At 40.7% G+C, this 15,582-nt stretch overlaps 1 protein-coding gene across 1 annotated transcript in view; it reads right to left on the reverse strand.

Moving 5' to 3' along the window:
- The window catches only part of Dock10 (dedicator of cytokinesis 10), a 249,623-nt gene that overhangs the window by 69,059 nt on the left and 164,982 nt on the right, over positions 1 to 15,582 (reverse strand). The window contains exons 15-22 of the mRNA XM_032901452.1: positions 10,362 to 10,484; positions 8,583 to 8,662; positions 6,790 to 6,977; positions 6,161 to 6,226; positions 4,371 to 4,463; positions 1,228 to 1,351; positions 935 to 1,056; positions 486 to 572 (exon numbers count right to left, since the gene is read on the reverse strand). Coding sequence (XP_032757343.1) covers positions 486 to 572; positions 935 to 1,056; positions 1,228 to 1,351; positions 4,371 to 4,463; positions 6,161 to 6,226; positions 6,790 to 6,977; positions 8,583 to 8,662; positions 10,362 to 10,484 — 883 coding nt within the window. The remainder of the gene's footprint in view (positions 1 to 485; positions 573 to 934; positions 1,057 to 1,227; positions 1,352 to 4,370; positions 4,464 to 6,160; positions 6,227 to 6,789; positions 6,978 to 8,582; positions 8,663 to 10,361; positions 10,485 to 15,582) is intronic.

The raw sequence follows: 15,582 nt of genomic DNA on the forward strand, positions 1-15,582 counted from the left end.
AGAGAAGGTCATTTCTCCCTTAGATATGTTTTTATATATTTGTCCTTGGTTAGTTATTAAAAGCTGAATGTGTGTCAGGCCCTTGGTAGGCCTTTTTGACAGAAGAAAAGCAGGGCAGACAAGACCACGTCAGCAGTGGGCTGTCTGTCATGGCAAGGGGACCAGCTTCCACATGCACTGGTTTACTCACAACTCGGGAAGTACTTCACAATAAAAGCAAGATGCCATTTGGGTAGGTGACAGGACAGCCTAGTGTTGCTTGCAGGTTCAAGGAACCAGGAAGCCTCAGGACAAGTGACAGTTGTACTAAGGTCTGGGTGACCGTAGGGGTCATTCAGAGATTATGCTCTCATTCTCATGCTTGGCAAGTTCAGCCCCCTGTCCATTGACAACTCATGAGAAAGCACATTTCCCCTTGTAATGCAGGAGTCACCATCAGGTTTTACATCATAGTCTATGCCTCTATTGTAGGACATGGTACTTACTTGAGTGTTCACTGTTGATACAACAAATGTTGACACTTTGAAGAGTGGTTTGCCACCGTCGACCCATTTGATGTCACTTCCACCATGCTGTAAGAAAGAGTTTGCCGCCATCACTGACACACTGAGATAAAGGAATCAACTTAAAAATGGTTTGTGCTAATTTGCTGTTCTGAGCTATTATTGCCACACTGCTCTAGAGATGAGCAAACGTGCAGGTCACCGGGAGGTTATGGAGATGAGCATGATACACTTCCACGGAGTCAATCTTTTAATGGTTCATTTTTAGTGGCCATAAATAAAATAAGAGTTGTATTGTTTATTGTATGTTCACGTCATAAATACAACGGACACACTCTATCTCGTTAGTTTAAGCAGCAGAGAAAAAAGATAGCCATTTTCATGGTTGGTTTTTAAAATACTTTTCTTGTAAACTATATGCTACTCAATACCTTTGCACTTGCAGGATCTTGAATGCTTAAATAATTAGGAGGCAGGGTTGTTGCTATCGGGATGTTGTACTCCTGAGAAGCGATTTGGTCATGTTTCATCAGAGGAAGCCAAGCATACCCCACTGCAAAGAAACAGCAGGGAGAAAAGCTTTGAACACAAACCTCAAAGCAAAGACGTACAAATCTGCATGTGTCACTCTAAGCATTAACTTATTTAAGAATCAATGAATTGCATCTTTTCAAAATGGTCTCCAACTCAAGTTCAACTACTTCAGGTCACTTCTTGTAAGTACCTGACGTCTCCAGAGCCTCTTTCTTTTTGGCGTTGGCTTTGGCATTGATGTCACACGTGATGTGGTAAAACGAGAACAAAAGGTGGTGTTTGCCATGGAGTTGTGTTGGTAGCTCAATTTTCACCTTCAATGAAAGACATCACATTTGGATTGAGATTAAAACAATGTGCTTAACATCAGAAGGAGACAACAGCCTTAAAGAAGAGTAGCCTGCCCTTAGCTTTATATGAATCATTTCGTTGTTCTGAGAACAGTTAAGTCAAGTGATAGCCAATACCCATAGATGATTAATTAGGTGTCTTGTGCATCTGGCTAGTTATTCCCATTCTCTTTAAGCAAGGACTTAAGACTGAAGAGTACTAAGTGTGGTCCCTACCATGTTAACATTGGTATCACCTGGAACCATAAAATCTCAGGTCTATCCTGGACATGCTGAGTACCCTACCCTCTGTTCCACAGTACTCCAGATAATTTTGGTGTATAATAAAGTTTAAGGATCCCTGGATTCAGATGATTTACAAGCGGAGATATTATATCAGTGTACTAAGGTTGCTACAGAAACCAATATACATTTTGAAAATACATAATAATAAGCAGAACATGAGGAAACTTCTTAACCGACGTCGAGACTACATAGCCATGTACTTATGAATTCCAGCAAATAGTAACAAGCATATCCCCCTCTTAGGGTTCTGTTGCTGTGATATAACATCAGAACCAAAAACACCTTGGGGAGGAATGGGCTTATTTAAGCTTACAGTTCTACATCCCCATCTATTATCAAAGGAAGACAGGAAGGAGCTCAAACAGGGCAGGAACCTGGAGGCAGGAACTGAAGCAGAAACCATGGAGTAGTCCTGCTTGCTGGCTTTTTCAGACTGCTGTCTTGCAGTACCCAGAATGTCGAGCCCAGGGGAGGCCCTGCCCATGGTGATCTAGTTCTCCCACATCATTTGACAACAACAGTAATAATAATGAAAGTACTATAGGCTATCTCACAGGCAAGACTGGTAAGGGCATTTTTTCAGTTAAGGGTCTTTCTTCTAAAAAGACTCTAGCTTGTGTCAAGTTGACATAAAACTGGCCTTCACAATCCCCCACTTAAAAAAAAATCCTGCAGTTACATTTTATTATAACAATGAACTGGATAATTTATACCCATTTTAAAGTTAATGGAATCATTTTTTCCTGTAATCAAGAAAATAAAACCTTAGTATTAAATCTGTGCTGCAGAGGCCCCTAAGTGATTAATACTCTATATGTCATGTGGAAAGCTCATCAGTTTTATGAGATTCCGGGAAATATTAAAAAAAAAAAACAGATGAAAAGCCAGATTTAACAGCATTGAGACCCCGGGAACACCAATTTATGAAATTCTTACATCTACTGAAAATGCATCTTTTACAAGTGTTTTGTCAAAAGGTCAATCAATATTCTGTAATTTGATAATAACTCTTTCCCTTAGCTTCTTTTAACCTTCTGACCTGGATTGATGGAGGGAAAATAAGAGCATTAAGTAGATATGGAGGCCGAAGGTGAGGCCAGGGAATTCTGTTAATTAGTTTGAAAATTACAAATGGGTAACATGGGGTGGTAGACAGAGAATGGCTCCTGAAGTTGACTCTTGTGTTCTAAAATCCAGAACCCATTAATACTTGATGATGCAAGGCAAAGGGGACTTCAAAGATGGATTAAGGTAGGGACCATGGGATTATACCACATATCACAAAAGGGTACAGTGTGGTTCCAGCGAGTCTTAACTCTGTCTGTCTATCTGTCTGCTTCTCTTTTTTTTCCTCTTTCTTTCTTTCTTTCTTTCTTTCTTTCTTTCCTTCCTTCTTTCCTTCCTTCTTTCTCCTTCCTTCCTTCCTTCCTTCCTTCCTTCCTTCCTTCCTTCCTTCCTTCCTTTCTCTTCCTTTTCATAAAGGATCTCATGTACCTCATGCTGGCCTCAAAGTCTCTAGATAGCAAGGAGTTATCTTAAGTTTATGATCTTCCTACCTCTACTATGGGCTGTGATCCCCACATCCAGGTGTATGTGGTGTTAGGAATAGGACTTAGGGTTTAATATAAGTAAGGGGAATACTCCACCAACATTTCTGGTTCCAGCATGGTTCTTATAAAAGTAGGCAGGAGCAGTTACAAACCAAGGTGCTAGGAGATGTTTCAAGGCTGCACGAGGTAAGGAAACAGATCTTCCTCTAGAAATTTCCAGAGATATACTGCTGCAGTGATGCCATTACTTCAGTCATGTGACAGCCAATTCAAGTCTCTGACCACCAGAGCTGTAAACCGTGTGTATCGTTTTAGGTAACTAAAGGGTACTATTTGTTACAGCATTGATTGAGGAATTCATATAAAATCCTAGTTGGTTGAAGTAGTTCAGATCTTAGTCTTATGGTTAGAAGCTGAGTTTAATCACTGAAACTTGTCTTGGGCTGTTTTTAACATAGCTAATATATGTGCAGCGATTTACCACTAGCTCAGTGATGTTTGTTATGACTTATAGGAAGTGAGGAAGCTTCTACCTAGAGTTACATGGGTTGGTGTGAATACTGACTGTTACTGAGTAGTAACATGACCCTGGTTCCTCGGAGCTACAGTATCCTCATCTGTATAATAGGAGGTGATAACAGTAGCCAATTCTCAAGGCTATGGTGGAGTTAATGCAAGGCTATGGAGGAGATTGGGCTTGTTTAGAGCATAGTAAGAGTGTTGAGCTTTCCAGGGCAAGTCAGACTTCTAACCATGAGGTGAGAGGACTGAGCCCAGTGATGTTCATACAGGTATGAGCAATAGTGTTTATTCACAGCATCTAGTCTTCTTCCTATAACATGATATGCTGGTATAGCTCTCTAAAAAAGTCTTCATTAAAATCATGCATAAAATCAATGAAAAACATTAGTTTCCCTTGGAAAAAATACAATAAAACCATCCCCTTTAGAAGGTCATTCTTGTATTCAATGGAAGAATTTGAAACATAAACCAGGATCATCATCAGCCAGTGTTACAGTACTCATTGTCACTTAACAGTCTAAGGAAGTGACACGGCTGTCCTTAGACTGAAATGTGGTCTAGAGAAGGTTTCCCTGACCTACTCACCTAGGAGCTTTAGGCAGAGGCAGTGGGAGCCCAATCCTTACCTCATCAGAAAAATCTGGATTTTGAGAATGGTGAAGCACAGCTGTGTAAGCGGCAGAAGTGAAGAGCGGCCCTCCAGGTTTTCCATAAATACACTGTTTGGAAGGTTAGGAGGTAAACAATTGTGAGTGCCTGAAAATATTCAAAAAAGGCAACCCCTCCGTCCCCAATTACAGTACTAAGGCACTTTGTGAATTACTTCCCAAGATGACATCCAGGTACCTTTGGACTTTATTGAAACCTTGTCCTGTACATACTATATGATGGGACGTCACAGACCACTTAAAAGCCTTGATTCATCTTATAGGTATAGCACCAGGGTAAAATAGTGAACCAACTTGATGTATGACTTTTGACTACCACAAATAGGAGTTAGTGTTCAAGACAGAGCCCCGAGGGATGACTTCCTGTTGGGGAATTGGAGCCAATTCTTGTCTAGAGTTAAAGTTCTAAGGTTTGGCTAAATGCCAGTTCCCTTCAAACCAACTCGTACTCATGAAAGTGAAAGGGATAGGAGAGACCCAGTCCTTGACATCCCAGCCTCTGATGAAACCAGAGGACTGGATAGGCTTTTGGGATTCATACAGGTGAGAAGACACCCAGGCCTGGAGATCGGGGCCTCTCTTCTAATCTCACATGTGGTCACACCACATCTCTGTGTGAATATTGAGAATGCAATGAAGCAGGGGATCCACACACCTGATGTTGCCCTTCTTTCCAAGTTCATCCCCATTAGGAGCCCTGCTCTGGTAGGACTGCTGAGCTTCCTATGTAGTCATTGTCTTTGCTCACCAGTGACGTCACATGCCAATCTTTCTTTCCTGATATTAATGCTGTAGAGAAGCTTGATCCGTATGGATGTGCACAGTGGCTTAAGCTTATCTGGAACAATACCTCTTTATCCTATAGGAGCTACCTTATTCTTAAGTTCATCATCACTCTTTGGAATAGCACTACAAACTTGTTGGCAGCATCAACCTGAGTATGATTTGTGCCCAATGGTACTGAGAAATTGCCTGAGGTAACGGTATGGTTAGTTAGACATTATCCTGGTTATTCTCTACCTTCTCCCTCTGATTCATTGCGACCTAGAAAATGTGAGTATAGACTCACTAAAAAATAGCTTTTCTCCCTATTTTTATAGGCTATTTTTTGTTATGTGATACCCCTAAAATTAAACTATGAAAACAAAAACAGTGCATATCATGTCTGAATGCTAGAAAAGGCAATCCTATTAAAGTTTTACAGGTCAAAATAGTGACATGATTAACCAATGTGATCAATGAGTTGGACTCTTATTTTAGAGTCTCTGGGGCACATGGCTTCATAAATGTGAGCATTATAGGGGTACCTTGCATTAGCCAACAGGTCTGTACATTAGTATGAGCTCTCTGGGGACATTCTGCATTATCCAATAGGCCAGTGCATAGTAGCCTTTTTGTGAAGACTGCATGACCTCAGACTGGATGTAGTGCTACAAATCAAGCATGCACAGTCAAGGGGTGAACTAATTTGGGCACCGGGCAGACTCTCTATAGGGAATGACTATATTTATTTCACATCGTAATAACTTCCCTTTTCCCAAATCATGAAGTACAGAGCTGGGGGAGTCTAGCATTTTTGACGGAGTTAGTGATGGCTGTAAAGTCAGATACATTTTCAGGAGATCTAAACCAATGCCCAGAATTGTTCCTCATTTAACCACACTTATATAAAAAAATCCCTTCATGGTGCAAAAGAGCAAGGTGCTTGCCTTTCCTCTCATGCTGTGTCCTCAGATGCCTTGACTCACCTTCATGGGCTTGGCTCCATCGTCATCTGAATTTTTGAATTCAATGCACACAGTTATATTTCGTGCCTGAAATTAGAATGAGGGGAATAATGGAGATGGTAATTTCCTCTTAAATAACACCCTAAATAATATAAGGATTTAAAATAAGTAGCTTCTAATTAAATCTGAAAAAAAAAGTAGAATAACCAACATTGTCTTGTGACATTATCCATGGTCCTCAGAAACAGCAGGATTTGGAGAGATTTTAAAGGAAACAAAAATGCTCTTAGCACAGGACTAAGCATGCTATTTTCAAAGCATCATAAGAAACTAAAAAAAAAAAGATAGTTTAGATCAAGTTTATGTCAGGATGACTTTAGAAAGGATTATTAATGCATTATACGATCATGTATTTTCAAGCGATTCAGAATGAGCAACTATAAGGCAACTGTCGTGTAGCCCTCTGAGATGCTACAAGTGCATTCTTCTTTAAATGGTCCTGAAGTGAATTCTAGGATGACCCACCCCCAGCTAAGCATTTCCTTCAAGTCTTAGCTCATAGTTATTTGTAGATGCTTGTTCAAGAAACATCTCGTGTGGTCCAGATTTGGTGGCCCGAGAAGTCAGTGCCTCAGAAACACAGGTCATACCTTGTTGAAGCATTTCTGGCTATCATACTTGAGGTGTTTGGGGTAGACATAAATTTGATTTTTGTATACTCTGTATGGACGACAGTGCTTTGTTGAGTTGTAAATAAATTCTTCCACTTCCAGTGTAGGTTCTGACTGAGCCATCACGTCGAAGGGCTTGACAGGGATAAAGGACGATGTTACACAGTCTTAAAAAATCAGAAAATAAGAGTTTGTCATTTAATATGGGTCTTCTAAAGTGAGCAACACTTAACATATTTTAACATGAAGCCACCTAAAATGGAAATTTGGTATTGTGTTCCAAGAGCATGAAAATATGAGATGCGGACATTGGGGATAATAAAGCTATATATTTAGTATTGAAACTCATGGCTAAGAATCATGGCAAATATTTGAGATGGATTGATAGTTTTCATATTATTTCCTGAACATAGAGACCATACTAGGTAGATTTTATAGGATAAAGAGTGACCTGTTGACCGTCACTTGCTGTTATAAATATAATACATACATGATTGCATGGCACAATAGAAACTATTCAGTGGGTTTATTACTAATAGTAACAGATGAATTAATAGCAATTTTCATATATAGAATGATTTTTAGAGCAAATGCCTCTGTATATTATTTATTATTTCTCTTTCCTTTCAAGTTTTACCACCTTTAAAACTCTAGCTTTGTAATAATAGATCAACCCCCACCCCATACCCCCCAAAATGAGGAAAAGGTAGTTAGGAATGTCTAAGTCAAAACTTCAGCCATTGCACTGTTTGGAGGTAGAAACTGTTATGTTGAAGGAGAAAAAGGCCTGCTGCTTTTCCTTTCTACAGAGGATCTTCCTGGACTCAGAGAAAACAAGTGATGGGTTATGCATCCTTGGGAACCACAGAAAAATTCTAGTATTTAATCAAGAACCTGTCAAACATTTTACATGCTCAAGTTTCTCTAATTCCATACCATTTCTTCAAAGGGGATATTGAGCTTTCTTTTCTGTTGTTTGTCTTTGCTGCAGGCAGTACAGCCTCGTTCCCTATGTCACGTAGAGGAAATAGCTTGTCCTCTGCTGTTCCCCATCAATCAATGTAAACATGATTTGAGGTCAGAGCTTAAGTTAGAATTCTCATGATAGTTTATATTACAGTGATTTGTGGGCATATATCGGGATAGATGGTCAGCCTAATAGTCCCTGTCAGTAAGTCTTGACCCAGTTATCATTTATTACAGGAAACCTTGATTCTATCTGCATCCTGAAATCCTCCATTTTAGGTCAGTACAAAGAGGATTTTTGTCATGTTCCAGAGGAGGCAGACACTATGTGTAATAACATTTCAGTCTCTTAGATGGGCATGCCCAGTACACAAAGCAATTTTCGGCAGTGTGGTGTGGCCGAACCAGTCTGTCGTTGAGTCAGGGAAATGAGACAGAATCCAGATTCTCTCACTATCAGCTATTTGTTTACTTGAATCTGATGTCCCTGTGACTCTCCAGAGTTTTAAAGATTATGTGAATAATTCAGCATCATGGTGGATATTAAATCCATATTTGTAAAACAGAGGATAGACTATACAGACTACAGTGTCCATTATGAACTCCCTGTCTGTCTCAGTGGACAAACAAACCCCACATTCCTATGGTATAATGAATTCCTATTCCAGTTGGGAAGACAGAATTCCCAGACAACCCAGGTCTTGAGACCAACCCGTTAACTGACAAACCAACGAACCAAACAGCCCTCCCACACAGATACTCAGATCTCTAAAGGAAGCGTGACACGAACGACACGGGCATCATACTTGGCTGCTCCAAGGGAATGTTGTCCACAGCAATATCCAGGCTTCCAGGGATGGTCTGCATTTTGCTTATCCGGTCAGCTCTGTGAAAGGACATCAGACACACACAGACACACAGACACACAGACACACAGACACACACACAGACACACACACACACACACACACACACAAAATGTATTATTTTCATTTTCACAGAAAAATCCATCCTCTATAATCCTGAGCTTTGAGAAGGGTAAAGGATAGACAGTAAGTAATAGTGCATTGATTTTTTTTCCCTTTGGATAGTTTAACACCTATAAATAAAGCTAGTATAAATAAAAACAAAATTATAGCGGAGTCCGGGTACTGATATCATGAATAATACCTTAAACTTATTTTCTCCGAGTTCATTTACATGTGACCAGATGGGTATAACAGTAAATTATATGGTCTTGTCAGTAAGACGTATTTGAATTTGCTTGAGCATTTCATTGTTGAAGTGGATTTTAAGACTTTCTGAGAACAAAGCTAGTTTTTGCTATGAGTGCTGAGAGCTTGCATTTTATCCTTGGCATTAACAAAGAACCAACTGTCTTTACATGTGTGTAGGCTACCCCCTACCCCCTCCTGTCATCATGCATGTTCACTCTTTGACTCTGGCAGTTGATTCCTTTGTTGCCCCTCCCCTGTGGCACCCTTTAAAACTGCAGAACCTTTAGGAGGTAGAGTCTTCCTAGAGGACATAGGACTGGGATTGGAGTTTACAGGCCACCTCCTTTCCTTGTTAGCTCTTTGCTTCCTGACTGCAGATGAGATCAGTTGACTACTGCCCCTGACCTGGTGTCTTCTGCTCCATGAAGAACTATAGCCCTAAGAGCACAGGCCAAACTAAACCCCTTTCTTAAGTTGCTTTGGTCAGGGATTCTTTGGTAAAAGAACTCATATATGGTGTATATTTGAGCCCCAAGGTACTTTACCACTCTTCCCAAGCTTGTGTTCAATGAGCCACGTTTGGGTCATCATGACTAATTTATACCACAGAAACTGGTCACCAGTAGACATTTTAACTTAATGCCAGTTTTAACTTATGTCAGCACTTCATTGTGCTTTGAAGGTGTCTCTTACATGCCGTTATAATTTCTTCGTATTGACTGGCAACCTGAGGGTTGACAGGGTTTGTTTTGCTGTTTGTATGCTCATGATTACAGCTTGTCATGCCTTAGGGAACTATCTAAAAGGCCACAGGAAAATTCTTTTTTATTTTCTCATGGTGGCTTGAGGAGTCCTGTAAAGACTTGGGAGCAAGTTTTGACCAGGATATCTGATGAGCGAGTGACATGAAGAAAGGTCTCTCTGTGTTAGAGACAAATAGTGTAAGATATATTGTATAATAAGGGCATCAACACATCTAGAGGCTCCTGGGGGGTAGAAGTTGATTCTCCAGTCCTAATTAATGTCTGCCAGTCAATATCATACGTGGAAGAGACAAACTGAAACCACAGAATCACGAGTACCATAAATAATGTTATTTCCAGATGAGTTGTGTTTCTTTTTTTGGGGGGGGTGAGGGGTGAGGGTTATTGTCACATGGCTATAGATGGATGATGTGGCCCAACATGTCACTAATCTTTTATATGGTTCTGGCAGCACTTGGACAAAAGGGAAGATACCAGAAAAGTATTTGTTTCTGGAGTTATCTGGTTGGTTGAGACTCAGGGCATCAGGCATTGTTATATATAGAGAAGACATCAGTGTTGGCGAAAGTCTAAAGGACTTAAAGGGGCGTCCAGAATATCCTACCTTCTGTAGTCTGATACCAGTCTTAGGAGGTCCTCAGATGATATTTTGTTACTTTCTTGTCTATACAATGGTGAAAATCTTGAGTCCCTGTCCACGTTCCCCTGGTTGTCCTTAAATACAGATCTGTCGGAAAGGAATGTTTACCCAGGTTTATATTTTGTTATTGCTTAATCAATTGTGTTTTAAAGGAGGATCATTAATGATCATTCCAATTTACAATGGAAAGAATTCAAGGGACTTATCATAATAGAAGGATGCGGCTCTGTAGACAAAGTTTTTATTTACAAACACATTTTTGTCATAGTTCTCCTTTTTACTTCTATATCCAAAGTGGAAAGAGTTTCTGTTACCACACTTACATGGTGACTCACATTTTTACCATATCAAAACCCTGGAGTATTGGGAGAGTTGAGAAAAGCAAGAAAATATTATTTGTGTTGGTGAAATTTTGCTGGTCGTATGTGTACACACACACACGCGCGCACACACACACACACACACACACACACACACACACACACACACACACACACGGTGAGCACACATTATCTACCTTGTTCTATGAGGTAAGATCTTTCACTGGCCTAAAACTCACCAAAGAGCCTACTCTAGGTTAGTTACTCAGTGAGCTCCAGGATCCTCCTGTCTCCTCTTCCTCTGTGGTCTGATTACAGCCACGCCTCACCATGTCCAGTCTTTTTAACCTTGGTTCTGTGGCTCAGAATCAGGTCTTCTGTGTGCAAGGCAAACGCTGCACCGTCTGATCTGTCTCTTAACGTTCTCCACTCAAGTGTTTCTCCAAGGCATCTTAACCCAGGCAAAGAGGGCCAATGTACCCTGGGTGGCAGCATTAGAACTTATGCGTGTGCACCAAGAATCAAGTTATGATCAGGGTTGTAGAAAGTCAGATTCCTAAACTGTCTTTGTGAGCTTTTGGACAGAAATAAGGATAAATGCAAGGAATACTGGTCAGCATTTTGCATGAACTAAGGCTAATGTATGTCATTTTTCTCTCCCTGATCCATTCCCTTGGAATTACAGTGCCTTACTTAAAGTACATAATCGCTTTGGTCTAAGTTATCAAGTGAGGTCAGGCAATATTTGCTTCACATGGGGTTTTCTGACATCATCCACCCTGTCTTTATTATGCATCAAAAAATTAGGCCCCCATATAATTGCTTTTTCTTCAACATTAGAGAAATGTTGGATTTTTATTTCGTCTATGTTAAGGGACTTTGCTACAATATCTTATCATTTAAATGAATCAAATATTTCAATAAAGTAGCTGGAATGGCTTTGAAACTCATATTAGCCATAGACATTTAGTAGAAAATAATGTGGAAAAAAAGGAACACAGGCTAGAGATGTATTCGAGTGGTATTTTTAGACTCCTTGAGATTGTCTCCTCACAGTTTTGTTGATGTTCTTGTTGTTAAGTAGTAGCTGAGGAAAAATCAAACAAATCTCTCCTTCATAAGATTTTAATGAAATAACAGCAAGACAGAATAAAAATGTTTTACTCGAAGACTAAACATAACTGCACGTAAAGGCCACCACCAAGCCTGTCCACCAAGTTCAGTTTCTATAGCCCCGTGTGGTAGAAGAGTGCCGCCGTGGCAAGGTGCGCATGCCCACGACTTAAATACACTAAAATGTGATAAGAATTTCAAAGCACTTAACTTAAAAACTACCTTTTGCATAAACACTGTAAAGGCCGTTTGAGCAAGTACTTCACATACTGAAATCAGCACAGCTTGTTTCCCAATACAAGAGGGAGTCAGAAACTCGACTGGAATACAGTCTTTTTCCATGAGTGAATTACTGCAACTCTATTAATCTATGTGCCCCATAAGCTGCGTTTTAGTCATATCCACAGTTGGCGTGTAGAAATCCTTCACTTGGAATGGCTGTTCGTGAGGTGTACATGAAGCTTTGTATTTGACCTTTGTACATCGCCCTCTCAAGGGCTAAGGCTAGAGGTGCAGACCATTATGTGGGCTTTAGACGTTTCTACGCATGTGTGAATACAGCAGACGAAACTCCGAACTGGTTGTTAGGGCCCGGCATGGACATGGGACTATAATCTCAGCAATGGGGTAGTAAAGACAGCAAAAGGACAGGTATCCAAAGCCATAAGGAGATACACAGACAACCCTGTCTTAAAATAATAGTAATAGTAAAAAAAAAATAAAACCCAAACTTCTTCAAGGACTGAGGATATATTCAAGTAGGTAGGGCATTTACCTGGAATTCATAAGGCAGCAAAACCTTTTGGTTGACTGGCAGTTTTAACTGTATGAAAATGCGTTATCTAATAATAAAACTCTAGAAAGGCAGAGAGAAGGACATGGTGAGGGTGTACGAGGAGCCTTGTCACTGGCAGGATGCAAGCAGGGGCGAACCACCACTTGCTGGGCCATGGACAGGATAAGAATCTCAGATATCACCGCCCTGAGCATCTTTAGGCATACAGATATGAGAATGAACATTTATTTTAGTGGTAGTCCTGATTGACTTTGAAGAAAATTGAGCACTGTCTGTTAGTCTTTTATAAGTTAAAGTGAGATAGTGCACAAGAATCAGTGAGGTGATCCTGGCCTGGCCTTGGGCCCCTCTGATCTTGCAGGTGATAGGTATGGGAAAAGTTTAATTGCAGCAGGATACACTTGTAATTCACATTCTTTTCTAATTGTGAGTTGTAAAATATCCTGGGTGCCTCTGTGTGTGTGTGTGCAACTGTGTGTGTATGCAACTGGGTGTGGCTGTGTGTGCGACTGTGTGCATGTGTGTGTGCAAATGTGTGTATATGTGTGTGTACAACTCTGTGTATGTGTTCCACACCAATTGGAAGGATAATCGTTTTCATACACAGTGGCAGTACAGCTGGTACCCAATCTGAGAGCATCCTGGATAAATTTCAAATTAGATGCTCATAGCAATGCGGTCTGCGTGTACTGTAGCAGCTGGGTACAAATCTGGTTCCCAGGGACTGTTAATACTATTTTTAACTATAGTTGCTTTGAAATGTTTTAGGGTACACTCAGAGCTATGCTGTGAAACAAACTGCAAGATAGAAAATTGTGGGACAAAGCGGGACGTGGGACATGGGGAGCAGACCTGGAGCAAAAATAAGGTCGAGCCCTGTCCAGAAAGTCTCATCTTGAGACTGCCAGGTGTATGGGTTGCTTCCTCTCTGTTCTGGGTCTGCCTGCACCATGGTACACATAACCTTTTGACCTCCACCTCTGGCTTACCTTGAGGTAGTCACAATATCATCAAGGCCAAATTCCTGGTTTAACCTCCTCTCTCTCTATAAGGACGTGTCCAGCAAGCCCCTGGAATTCCTCTTCTAGTAAATGAAGCATTCCAGCACCTCAGCCCCAGCCAATAATGTCCACTCACCTCAAAAACCCCTACCCACTCCCTAGTGTTTATATAGCCCTTATTACCTGTGAATAAAGAGAGCTGTAACACTGAACACCATCTCAGAGAAGGCTTCTGAGGTCCTGCAAACCCACCCACCTGGACAAGTTTCCTTCTTTTCATCCCACCAGGCTTGCAAAGGTATCTGAATGCCCTAAGGCCAGCTGGAAATAAAGTATAGAGGAAAAGCCAATGGAGAATATACAGGACCAACAATACATCACCTATGCCATGGAGCTGGACTGTTCCAGAATGATGTGGGTGACTGACAGCCTTCAACTCTTAGCTGGAGCAATGTTTGCACTGGAAGGTGGAGCAGGGCTTGCTACTTTGTATGGCTGTGTGAGCTTTTTTGTGGCTAAGAACCCACAAAACCATAGTCTCTGTATGATCAGCCATTCTTTTCCTCACTTGCTAGAGAAACTCAAGTAAATACACATCATTGGTGGTTTGTACAAGTCCATAACGATAATCAAAGCACTAACTGAGCCCTCATCCAGCATGGGCTTGTGGCTTTGCTAGCTCTATTTCCTTAGAAATAATTATCCCAAGGGTTGATGACACTTTCAGCCACCATGGTGCCATCTGTCCTCCATACTGTTTGTTAACAATTTCAGAGTCAGGATGTTACTTCTGCCAATAATGGTCACACGACTTACTTGTATCCTTCACACTCCTCCTCATTGGCCTACATTTACAAGAAATGGGTTACAGAGCATGAATATGAACTCCACAAGTGACCTCCAGCAATAATAAAAATTATTATTATTACTGACAACGTCTATTACATGTTTTTCATGTCTACCATTACTTATCTCTGTAAAGAAAGGTAGGGACAGAGAGATAAAATAATATCCATGACATATTTCATACCAAATCCTTGTACACCTGAAGTTAATAGAAGATGTTGCCCATGAGACAAGGATTGGCTATTTCATGCCACAGATGAGACTCTGAGCCCAGAGTTGAACCTTGCTCAATGACACAATAGATGGAGAGTTGATCTTGACAGATGGGCTGGGTTACCAGGCTCTACAGCCTGGCTCTCCCACCCTTTCTACAAGGTAGTCTAAACGCACGTTGTACTTGCACCCTACAGGGGTTTGTCTTGCATTACTGGTGCTGTACTCCACACTATCCCTTCTACCAGTCTCTAATGTTAAATAATGACCACGACATTCTGACACACACTGGTAGGTTTTCTCTGAATGTCTTTCCCTGTGGGAGCTATGTGAATAGAAGAATACACAATAGGTTAGCCCTCCTTCTGCATTTTGAATTGTGAATGGAAGTGACTGCCTTTGCGATAATGTTATTAATAGTTGCTAAGTGAGGTGTTGTCTACTAGGCCTGTAATTAACCCCTTTCAATTCAGCTTGTTCATTGTTGATCTTTGTTGTTGCCATGAGTCTAAGTCAAGGTTTCCCTCCTTTAAGGATGATTTATACCATGCAAAGATGCAAAGAGAGGGACACTAGGAGTTGATGTATCAGTAGATCTGAAAAGCAAAATCTATTTTCCCCAGAGGTCTTCTGTTTGAGCACACAGCATTTCCCTCAGTCAGCTGGGGATATAATTGTCTGTACTAATCTACATCCAAATCAAAGACAGCTTAAGTGATCAACACGATGGTTTCATTTGGATGTTCATACAGAGCAGAGCTCTATGCATAATGCATGCGTGCAGATGCACAGGAAGGTATACAATATTCCTCCTTATCTATGTCCATTAGGCTCTCTGGGCTGATAAAGGATTGTGTTCACTAGAGCAGTTAGGTATAAACAAGTTATGATTTTGA

Source organism: Rattus rattus, chromosome 4 (genome assembly GCF_011064425.1).
Source record: "Rattus rattus isolate New Zealand chromosome 4, Rrattus_CSIRO_v1, whole genome shotgun sequence".
Classification (NCBI taxonomy): domain Eukaryota; kingdom Metazoa; phylum Chordata; class Mammalia; order Rodentia; family Muridae; genus Rattus; species Rattus rattus.